Source organism: Monoraphidium neglectum (genome assembly GCF_000611645.1).
Source record: "Monoraphidium neglectum strain SAG 48.87 unplaced genomic scaffold scaffold00313, whole genome shotgun sequence".
NCBI classification, from domain to species: Eukaryota; Viridiplantae; Chlorophyta; class Chlorophyceae; order Sphaeropleales; family Selenastraceae; genus Monoraphidium; species Monoraphidium neglectum.
In genome coordinates this window covers 1-11,358 of record NW_014013315.1, presented here as the reverse complement: position 1 = coordinate 11,358, position 11,358 = coordinate 1, and the positions used below count along the sequence as shown (strand labels likewise).

Genomic DNA, 11,358 nt, shown 5'->3' with positions numbered 1-11,358 from the left:
GGTTCAGCGACGCCCCGCCTGTAGGGCAGGGGCTGGCGGTGCTGGGCCTTCAGCGCTGCCACGGGGGGCGGCAGCAAGGGGCGCTCGCCACCCAGGAGCAACGGGCGCGGAACGGCCCCCACATTCACGATGCCCCGCGGGAGCCTCACGCTGCTGCAGTTGGCTGGGTCGAGGCGCAGGATGCTCCACTCCTGGGGTGGGCTTCGCCACCGCCACAGGCCCGCATGCAGCAGGACAGCCCATCACCGCTGCGGGGACAGTCGCCGCAGCGAGCGGCTCAGCAGCAGCAGCACCACCAGCAGCAGCACGTGCATGAGGGAAGCGACGGCGACCTCAGCCCGATGGGCCGCATCGTGGCCCGAATTTGCCGCTCTGATGCTGCTGCGTCACCAGGCCAGCCGCAGCAGCCCAGCCCGCACAGGCGCCGAACCAGCTGTGACGGCAAACCGCAAGCGCCCTGTCGATGCTGCGCACTCAGCCCACCTGCTGTGCCGTTGGGCGAGCAGTGGGTGCAGCCCATCCAGGCAGACCCCTGCTGCAGATCGCCGAGGCGCGCCTGCATGAGCCCAACCTTGAGGTTCTTGCAAGGGCAACAAGCAGGGCAGGAGCAGGCGCTGCGGTCGCAGCTACAGGCCGCACAGGAGCAGCTGAATGTGACGCGGCGGCAGAAACCACCATTGTGGGCTACACCAGACGCGGCGCAGCAGCAGGAGCAGCAGCAACAGCAGCGGCGGCCGCAGCAGCAGCGGCCACGGAGGGCGCTGTTGTCACCATCAGCGCGGTTGCGGGAGTATGCAGTGAACGGCAACCCCGCCAGCGCAGGCCGCAATGATACCCGGCGACTTGAATGTGACACCTGGACGTCTCCTAAGCCGGCGCCCTGCTGCTGTTCAAGCACAGCGCCGGTGGCGAGCAGCCCACCTCGTCCCTGGCAGGCAGGAGTTGGGTGCACATCAGCGCAATTGCTTCAGCAGCAGCAGCAGCAGCAGCAGCAGCAGCAGCAGCAGCAGCAGCAGCAGCAGGAGGGCGGTTCGCCCGGAGCTGGCGGCCGGCGGACACTCGCACAAGGCAGCACTTGCAACTCGCGTGCTTCCGCCAATTCCCCGCCCAACGGGGATGCAGCAGCCTGGCGACCCCGGCGGCCAGGGAGCGCAGGCTTTGGTAGCTGGCGACCTCGGTCTGTGGAGCTGATGAGCAGCTGTCCAGTCAAGATCACTATCGCTTCCATGCCTTGTGCAGGTGGCAGCGAGTGCTTCCACCGACTGTGACTGCCCCATGGCCTTCGTCGACAGTGCAACTCCCAATATCCGCTCTTGCAAGCACATTCCAATGAAACAATACTATCCATTGGCTGAATACTGCAAGTAACAGCATCAACAGGCGGTCACATGCAAAGGCATCATTGAGAGCAGCTGGTGCGAGCAACAACACGCAGCACCCCATGTTCATATGCTTGCTCCAAGGCCATGGCCACATGATCGCCCAACAGCAAGCCAGGCTGTCAGTCTTTGCGACTGACACAACGCCGAGCTGGTGGCGCACGCAGTCACAGACTAGAGCTAGTCTCGTGTTGCCTACCAGTGTCGCGCTGGTGAGCTGGCCGTGCACGTCAGCAACATGTCACTGGGGGGCCTGAAGAAGTTACCGCACAAAATCGGTTGAGTCAAGTCACAGTGAAGCGCCCTTGACTGACATCATATCCCTACATATGCAGTCCTTGACTACAAGCACTGATTGCGCAGCGTCCACCCACCATAAGATCACTACAGATGTAATCGCCATACTAGAGCTTCCTCCCTACCCAAGACAATAGAGAACTTGTAGTCTCTTAGGCGATGGACTGGGGTAACGTTACGCCAGAGGAGCTCTGGGACGCGTTGCGGGAGGTCGAGTTGAAAGCTCCGCGGGCAGCGTTAGAATTCTTCTCGTCCTTCACAGTCCCCAAGAACCAGATCAAATGGACTTCGCGGCTAAAGTGCAACGGTGTGGTGCAGGATCCGCGACGCCGGTTGCTGCGCATGCGCCGGTTGATGTGTTGATGCTGCATGTGCGTGTGTGTGCGCGCGTGCCTTGCAGGAAGAATGGCGAGGCACGCTTCAGCTCGTGGACACCTCTCGCTCGTCTGCCATCCTCGACTGCACATGTCCCCCTGCACGGCCAAACCTGTCTGGAGAGCTGCGGCACATCAAGCAGCACCCAGCAATGGGCAATCCTCAACAATTTTCTGCCAATCATCGTCCTCTTGAATGCATACGGCACTCTACACTTATCAGTATATTACTACATCAGCAACTACCTCTTGCTGGTGGCCCTGTCCTGCGTGGTCTTCCTCATACGACGGCCGCTGGGGCTGGCGGGGGCGGCGCTCGCGCTGTTGGCTCTGCTGTGCCTCAACGACCCGTTTGCAGCGGCAGTAAAGTGAGCGGCGTGGCCCAGCGCACGCCACACGTGGAGGCGTGGGGGTGGCAAGCAGCGCAGCGATGGTGTGGGGCGGTCGCAGCTGCAGGGACTCTTGCGCTCCCGATTGATGGCGGCAAGCAGGGACTGGCATGACCATTGCATTCGATGTGAAATGGAACTGTTGGTGTCCTCCATTCGCGCTGCCCATCCCCCCCTGCCCATTTCAATAGCGAGGCCTTCATCAGGGCGGTGCGGCGGATACACCCTCACACGGCGTCGCTGCTGCGGGGGTCGCTCGGGTCGTCCGCATCGCAAGGCAGCCTGGGCGTAGGGTGAGCGGCCGCGGGCAGCAGGGGTGCCAGGCGGCAGTGGCAGCCGCAACACGCCGCATGCGCAGCAGGCGGGCCCCACCCTGCCGCAGCTGATCGCTGGCGGGCCCCTTGGCACCTCGCCGTGTCTTGCTGCAGGGGCCCCTCTCGCCGCAGCAGGGGAGGGAGCATCGTATTCCTGCGGCGGCCAGCGTTTGTGGCGCTCGCTCTGGCGGGGGCGCTGTACCTCTGGTATCGCAGCCACGCATGGTTGGGGCTGCTGGGAGCGCTGGCATTAGGTAAGGGCCGACAGGTGTGCTCGCGTGTGCATGCGTGCGTGTGGGCGTGCATTTGAGGTGGATGGCAGCGGCCGTTGAGCTGCGCAAAGCGGGTAGCCGTGCGCGCGTGCGGAGTGGGCAGGCGCGGCTGGGGCAGCAGCGACCCAAGGTGGAGTGGACCTGTGGTGGTGGCGCGGGGCGCTTTTTGTCGACGGCAAGACGCCGATCGCAGCGGCCGGCATGCGCTGTGTCGAATGCACCAGCGAGCTGCTGCGCTGTCGCCAACCTTGCGCGTGCGACCCCTATCGTGCAGGCACAGCGCTGCCCCTGGTGCACGCCACGTTCCGGTCGCCAAACTTAAAAACGCGGCTGGCGAGCGCCCGGGAAGAGTTCAGAGCCGTGTGGTGAGCCCCGCAGCCGGAATGCTTTAGCAGCAGGGGAAAATCTGGGAGGGGTTTGGCGCTGGGGTGTCCAGAAGCAACATCACGGCCACCTGCTAAACGTCTCCGCCACCGCTCTACGCCCATCTTGCACTTGCAGGCGGGGGTACCAGACAGATATGAGTCACGACTACACTTTGTAGAGCAGTGCGCACTTGCCCGGTGGCGCTGCTGCTCTGCAGGTCCGCCTCCCACTGACAGCTGTGCGAAACATGAGGGCGCTTGCTGTGCGCTGTAATGCCCATACCGCTTTGTAACGATAGCCTCCTGTACTTTCAGATCGATTATTGCAACAATGGCCCTCGCTATGCGGAGTTCTGCCGCGACACGCGTGGCTGGTGAGGCCCACGTCAGACTGGGCATGGGCATAACGGTCGCTGGGTCATAACGAGGGTTAAGGATGCTATCTGTAGCTTCTGTCGCTGATGGCAGCGGCCCGAGACGTCCCTAGCCAACGCCAGGGCGATCTCAGATCTCTATTTTTGGCCCATCGCCCTTCTATTGCCATTGGTGGGCTGATGAGGTACACCAAGCTACTTGAATACCATTCCGGCCTCAATGGCCGCGATTGGCGCGGACTTGGGTTGGTCCCGGCGCACCGCCTGATCCCACCCTGCTGTCCCGCGCCCCACAGGCGCGTCCCGCCTGGCCCCTGCGCGCCCGCGCACCCTGACTACCCGCCGCGTGATGGGCGTCCACGAGCTCATGCAGCTCGCCGCGCCCGGCGACGTGGAGGCGCCCATCAGCACCGCGGTCGCCATCGGGGTCGTCGTCACCGTCGCCGTGACCGCGCTGCTGCCGCTGGCACTCAAGCCCGGGGACGACGCTGCCCAGAAGGCAAGGGGCCACCAATGCTCTCTGAACCTCCTGTGGACAGCAGGCAGCAGCGCGCGACGCGGTCTTGCTGATCGTGCTCCCAGGCCCCTCGATCACGCCACTGCTGACCAACATCACCCTGCCCACCCGCCGTCCCGCCCTTGCGCTGCGGCTGTCCCAACATCATGTCTCGCCCCCGCGAGCCAACGCCCCTCCCCCCAGAGCGCCACACCCAGTGTGCCCATGCCCCATGCGCCCCGCCGCGCAGATCTTCGCGGCCAAGGACAGGGCGCCCCTCGACAAGAAGAAGAAGACCTCCAAGCGTTGAGCCGCATTCACGGCCGAGAGGGGCACCGCCCGGCGGCCACCGGGGGACGCCGTGCCATAGGGCCGCCCGCCTGCATGAGCGGCCGCTGCCGCCCCGTATTGCTCCACCCGCCCTTCCTCGCCTGGCGCGCTGATGCGAAGACATCGAGCGCCGCCAGCGGCGGCCATGCTCCCAGCTCGCATGCTGACTGGGCAGCATTTTGTGGTGGCAGCAGGCATTGATTGCCTCGATTTTGCGGGCTTGCATGCCATCGACCACAATGTCTTTGTGATTTTTTGCGGTTCACTGGTGCTGGTGCAGTAAACTCAACTACTTCATAGGCTGGTTGGGAACCCTTGCACACTGATACGCCCCCTACGAGGGTGCGGAGGCAACCCGTCTCCGATGCTACATCAGCCTGCAATTCACACCCACCCTGATCCGTGCGCAGAGTGTACACATACGGCTGTCGACTTGGGTATGACGAATGGGGAGTCGAAAAGCTTGTTGCTTACAAATAAAGGCCAGCAGTACAGTCAAACACAAAGCCCGAGCGCATCGCAGCGCAGACGGTGCTGCACCAGCAGAGCAGCATGCCGAACAAAGCCAACAGGCCCCAAGCTTTGCACAACCTGCACACGAGACAAATGGATAAGTGGGAGCATGCAATCCAAAAACGGTCTAAAAGCACGGGAGGGCAGACAACAGGCGACCTCCGCCTTGACACAAACTCGAGGCCCCACTCACAGACGTGCATGCTTCGGCGGCCCAGGAGCATGCTGCGCAAACAGCCAGCAACTGTGCACAGAAAATCCCCTCTGCAGGCGCGACAATCCACAATGCACATCCACACCCACTTCTTGCTTCGGCCCGGCGGCAGCAGAAACCCCTCCCCGCCAATGATGAAGCCCTCCCATGCCCTCAACCAGCATTAGCCCCGAGCCAGCCGGAATATTGTCAGGAATCTGATGACGTCATACGTCTGACGACATTGGCGGCGTCTCCCCGGCTTCCACCGCCTCGTTGTGGTCCCTGAGCGCCTGCTGAACGCGCGTGACCTCCGCCTCCAGGTCTCGCAGCTCGCGCTCGCGCGGCATGAAGGGCGGCGCGACGTACTGCGACGCCGCAATCGCAGCCACCGAGATGGCGCCCGGCGCGGGGGCGGCGCCGCCGCCAACCCCCGCGCCAAAGGTGTCGGGCTGGCCTGAGGCCTGATGCTGCAGCAGTGGCTCTGCCAGCTGGGCCTGTGCGGCGGAGGAAAGAGGGGATGGGTGGGCGGGGGCCTGAGCCGACGGCAGACGGCACGATGGGCATGGGCATAGAGGCACCTGTTCCAAAATCGCGAGTGTCGATGATTTGTACTGGACGCCCCGCGCCAAGCACGCCGCAGCCGCCCACCAATCCAATCACATCATCACACGCTGCTGGCTGCGCCGTTTCCCCGATCAAGTCGTCCAGGCCCGCCTTGCGCCCCTGCGCAACCCTCCGCACGCAAGGTGCTGTCCCCTTGGGTCAGAGGGTACGACTCACCCCTGACTCATCACCCTCGTCCAGGTCCCGCGCGTCCCTCAGGCTGTGTTTGGGAGTGGATTGGGTGATGAAAGGGAGGCAAAGGTGGCAAGGTGCACACAAGACAGGGTGGAGTGAAGTTGAGTGACGCGGCGTGCTGAAGCGGCCCCTTCCGTGCGTGCCCGGGGCACATGCTATGCTTTTGCAATAAAGATTTATGAACCAAGGGTGGTCAGCTGCTTGCTACTCTCGACTCCCATGCTGCGTGCACCACCATGCGCCGCACCCCCGCCCAGCGAAGCATGACGGCGGCCGCTGATTTGGTGCCGCCTTTCAGCGCACGTAGCGGTCGCGTGAGGCCGGCCGGCCTTTGCTTGGGTTCAAAGTTCAAGCGCGTGGCGGCAGGTGGGGTGGGGGGTGCCAGGTAGGAGGCAGGGAGGAGGTGTGAGTGGGGCCGCACCTGAGTGTCTCCCAAGGCCGCCTGAAGAGCGTCATCGCCGCGCGGTGGTACACCACGGTGACGAGGAACAGCGGCACCAGCAGTGGCGCAAACACGAACCTGCTCGGACACGTCAAGAGCGGGTGAAAATATGGCAGGGAACGGAGTTGGTTTTGTGGACAGGGGGGGGAATGAGCGCTTGACGGCATGCAACGGAGCTGTGCAGCTTTGGTTGGCGAAGCCCGGGTGTCACCAGGTCAGGCTTTATAGCCGGCCGGCAATCCTTGCGTGGGCTGCACAAGGCAGGGCGGTTGTGCTGGCGCGTGCATGGTGAAAGGGCCACGTCCGGGGTAGCTGCCGGCTTCGCTCACCGCTTGATGCTCAGCAGGCTGACCATGACGGCCTGGCGCAATGCAAGGGGGCGGGAGCGGTGAGGAGATGCAGCTTTTTCAAGGGGTGGTGGGCATGAGTGGCGCAGAGGTGTGAAAGGTCAGGTGAGAAGGCGCAGTGAGGGGGTAGGCTGCGGACAATAATCAGCGGTTTCCACGGATGTTTGCAGCTGGTTTGCAGCTTGTTCAGCAGCTTGCTCTGGCCCAACAACACTCGCAAGCGGACAGCTCAGGGTGCAGACCTGCTGGTATGGTGTGGGCGGAAACAGCGCCGCTCGCGCTCGTCCCCCCAGGCCCCGTGTCCTCGACCTCACCACCCCCACCTGGAAAATGTAGAGGGCGGTCATGATCTGGACAAACACCTGCAACAGCAGGAAGGCGATGAGAGCGCACAGGTTAGCGGCGAAGCCATCGACCGCAGCAGAGCGCATGGCGCCTGCAATGGAGATAAGCGATCCTCAGCACATGGCCCCGCATGCAGGCACCCAGCACACACCACACAAGAAAACCTATAAACCACCAGCCAGCCCTCACGTTTGACCCCCACATCAGTGTCCATTCGCATACGCTTGCGCGCACATGCTCATGCACCCACGCACACGAGCCGCACTCCCGGCCGCACCTGCCGCCACATGCGCCCCCCGCTCTCGAACCGCCGCCTGAAGACGTACACAAAATTGTACTTCTCCACCAGCAGGGACATGGCGAAGAATATGAGCATGGACACCAGGATCAGCGGCCTGGGGTGGGGTGGAGGGTGGGGTGGGGTGGGGTGGGGTCATTCGGGCGCCCAGAGGGACGGCAGGTGGAGGCAGGATGTCAGGGTGTGCGCGGCAGCAGTGTCAACAGCGCCGGTCCCTCCATGGGGGGATCAAAGCATCTCACACACCATGATAGTGAGTGTGCTCTGCGTCTGACTTCAATTTGCTCAATGATGATTAATGAAACTGTCCACAATAAGTTGCAGGGGCGTGCACCGTGCGCATCACCATCCCACCTCATCCCATCCCGCTCTCTCTACCCGGTCAAACCATCCCAGCCCCATCCAACAGCCCCTCCCATGCGTGAAAACAGCCCCAGCTCTCACTGTATGCAGCTGAACACGATGCCCAGCAGCATGATGATGGTCTGATCCGGGATGCGGCCCCCAAACGCGCACGTCTGCAGCTGCCACGCCCGTGCGCGCGCGCGGGGCGTGCCCGCGAACGCGGAGCGGATGGCGTAGATCAGGAGGCCGAACAGCCGCAGCAGGCCGAGGGAGCGACCGATCAGGCCGACAAACAGAGTGTCTGGGGGGCGGGGGTTCAGGTGCAGGGGGTCGTGGTGGGGTGGGAGGTGATGGTTGGAAAGGGGCAGGGTGGTGGTGATGGTGGATGCAGAGGTGGCCAAGAGGGTTTCCACACGGGCATGGGGCTGCGACCTGGCAAATGGCCAAGTTCTGCATGCGCAGCGCAAAGGCAGCATGCCGCAGCGCGCATTCATGATGAGTGGCGCCACCTACGGCCGATTGCCCCCCCAGGCTGGCTGCCTGCATCTATCTAGCTGGTGGGGCTAGCCAAGACTCACAGATGATGAAGAAAGAGGCGGTCTGGGGCACGCCTGCGAGGACGCGCGAGCAGGGAGAGGGGTTGGGACGGGTAGGCGCGGGGTCGGCACCAGCCATTCTCGCGAAGGCAGACGCGCGCAGGGCAAACCATCGTCTGCCCAGCTCCGGCAGCTTTGTAAAAGCATACGATCCCGGACTCGCCGGCGAACCGACGAGCGGCCAGCAACACCTTGTACGTGCCCCCGCACCCCTCGTGGGCCCGGGCGGTGCCCACGCCTGCCCTGCCTGGGGCCCACCTGTCCCGAGCAGCGTGAGGACCTGTGACGGGTCCTTGAGCCACGTCTGGACCTGGTTGAACAGCGTGCCGGATATGAAGCTCGCGCCAAACACGGCCAGCACCTGGGGCGGGGCGAAGACGGCGGCGGTCGGGGGGTGGGTGGGTTGGGTGGGCCAGGGTTAGATGGCATCGTTCGTGTGGGGCTGAGTCGTGGTGCAGAGGGGGGGAAGGTGCACGAAGCCTCAGAAGGGGCCGCGGACCCAGACCAGCGCAGCTGCTGCGCGGCGGCGTGCGGGCATGGGGTTGGCGCCGGCCCGACGGCGGGCGCTTCACTTGCCAGCGATGGGGCGCCTCCCTCAAAGCAGCCCTCGCCCCGGTCGCCCGGCCCCATGCCCCTGAAGAAGCCCACATTACGCCCCAGACCCGATCAAAAACCAGGTGCCCGTTCAACACCCGCCCCCCCAAACCACCACCACCGATGCCGCCCCCGCGCGATGCTGCTGTAATCAGATTATCCCGGCCCCCACCTGGAACACAAAGTACTGCGTCGACACGTCAAAGTCGACGTCCGCCTCGCTTACCGCCCCCGCCGACCGGTTCAGCGGGTACAGCAGTAGCGGCAGTAGCATCACAAACAGCCGCAGCGCGAGGCCGGGCAGGACGCCCAGTAGGAGGGAGCGGACGAGCGGGATGTCCAGGATCTTGTCGAGAAACGGGATCTGGCGCAGCCGGTCCAGCTGTCGTAGGGGGGCGTTTGAATTCGAACGGGTGCGGGCGACAGGTGGGCGGGGTGGGAGGGGTCTAGCGGGGCTGATGGGAGGGTGGCATGTTGAGAGCATGGGTTGACAGGAGCCCATGCTTCCTTCAACATGTGATACGTGATCGCTGCTGCCATTGTGGGCTGCAGAAGACGATGGGGCACGGCCGCCCGGTACACGTGCGCAGCAGGGCCAGGGTGGGTGAGACGGGCAGGTATGAAGCCCGCACCTGCAGCAGGCCCTGCAGGGCCGCCACGGGGATGACATAGAACAGCGCCAGCACGCAGATCACGGCCAGCGTCACGTACCGCCGCAGGCTGGGGCGGGGTGGGGACGGGTGGGCAGGAAGCAGGGGGCGGCGCGGCCGCGTAATGTGTGTTTTGTGCGCAGATGGTTCGGGCTGCTGCTCTGCCAGACCTGGGGGTAATGATGTGATATCCGATGCATGCAACATCCCAAGGACATGAAGACAATGTGAATTTTTCAGGCGCCAAGCAGAGGTGGAAAGCAACGCTGTGTGCAGGCAATCCTCATGCAATGCATCCGCTGGGGCAAGGAGCCATCTCCCCCTCCTGCCCGCTTGAAAGGAGGGCGGGCTTCCCCACACTACATGACGCGGCGCCGCCAACCCCGCGCGACCCCCAACCCCTCAACTACCCCTACCCCAAACAAACCCCGTCCCCAACCGCAGCCCTGCCAGGCGGCGCCCTGGCCCCATTCTCCCCTGCCTCTGCCCCCGGCCCCCACACACCTGCGCTCCCAGAGCCTCAGTCGCAGCGCCCGCCAGATCACCTCATCCGGGTTTGGCGCGGGCCGCAGCCGCCAGCACTGCTCGTCATGGGTGTGCAGCGACGTCGCAGCCACCACGGCCGGCCAGCGGGAGCTGCCAGGTTTGTTCGCGCGCACGTGGTGAGGCAGAGGCGGTCAGGTGGCGCGGCGTGCCAGCGCGCCGCGCCGCGCAGGCCGATTCACAAGGTTGAGGTGCAATTCAAGGCCGGCGCGCCGCGCGCCGCGTGAGGGGTGGTTTGCGGGACCGGCACCGCACCAAGGCAAGGCCCGGGCAGGGGCTCGGGCCTGACAAAAGGGGCAGGCAGCTTGGAGAGGGATCTGATTGTTTACACCCCCAAGGCTCGCTCACTTGAAGGTGGCAAACGCGGACGGCAGCGGCCGCTGGCGCGCGGCGGCGCGCGCGTCCTGCAGCCTGCGGTGGGCCTCAAACAGCCAGTCCAGCTGGAAGTCCAGCAAGTCGACCTGGGGATACCATATTGGGTGCGAGTTGCGTCATAGAATTGTCGCAAACTTGAGGGGGGTTGAGGGTGCGAGGGGATACAATAGGGTAGGGGGATTGTGTGTGTTGGGGCGTGAAGTGGGGCTAAGCGGCAGAGAGGGGGTGCAACAGGGGCGCCAGGGGTACGTGGTCTGTGGGTTGCAGGAGAGAGGAAGTTGGCTGGGAGGGATCAGAGGGCAGGAAGGCTACGTGTCTTGCGATGGTGATGCGGCTTGGGACTTCAGTTGTGAGGAGAGAAAGGTGGGCCACAAATATTCTCAAAAGAAAGCAATCCGGCGTCATGCTGAAGCCATAGTGGGCATGCATGCCTTGAATAACCAGGTGAAATGCAGCGCACGCTGGACCCAAGCCGCAACACAGTCGATCAACGATGGCACAATGAGTTATCAGAGCCGAACGATGGACAGGTGTACTTGAAGGTTTTGATGCTGCAAACATACCCATCTGCTTGAAGCATGGCGCTCCCAATGCCCCGCCCAGCCTGCCTCAAAAATCAAGAAACATATCCGTCAAGCGGCCCGCGCCGCACCCCCAAGCCCCACCACCCCAGTGCCCCCCGCCCCGGCCGCCCACCCTCTTGATCCCGGCCCCGTACTTCTGATG

General features: G+C 64.0%; 2 protein-coding genes across 2 annotated transcripts; one reads left to right on the top strand and one right to left on the bottom strand.

Moving 5' to 3' along the window:
* Positions 1 to 3,721: 3,721 nt before the first annotated feature.
* MNEG_2687 (hypothetical protein) lies at positions 3,722 to 4,570 on the top strand (the record flags this gene model as incomplete). Its single annotated transcript, XM_014048831.1, has 3 exons — positions 3,722 to 3,764; positions 4,061 to 4,295; positions 4,465 to 4,570. 3 exons carry the CDS (start codon positions 3,722 to 3,724, stop codon positions 4,568 to 4,570), a joined length of 384 nt encoding a protein of 127 aa, XP_013904285.1.
* Positions 4,571 to 5,523: 953 nt separating this feature from the next.
* Positions 5,524 to 10,264, bottom strand: MNEG_2686 (Uncharacterized protein RSN1; the record flags this gene model as incomplete). The annotated part of the gene is made up of 12 exons (XM_014048830.1): positions 5,524 to 5,793; positions 6,080 to 6,122; positions 6,519 to 6,617; positions 6,869 to 6,900; positions 7,210 to 7,248; positions 7,509 to 7,626; positions 7,974 to 8,175; positions 8,453 to 8,485; positions 8,729 to 8,831; positions 9,237 to 9,446; positions 9,697 to 9,784; positions 10,260 to 10,264. The coding sequence occupies 12 exons, from the start codon at positions 10,262 to 10,264 to the stop codon at positions 5,524 to 5,526; spliced, it is 1,242 nt and encodes a 413-aa protein (XP_013904284.1).
* Positions 10,265 to 11,358: the final 1,094 nt, after the last annotated feature.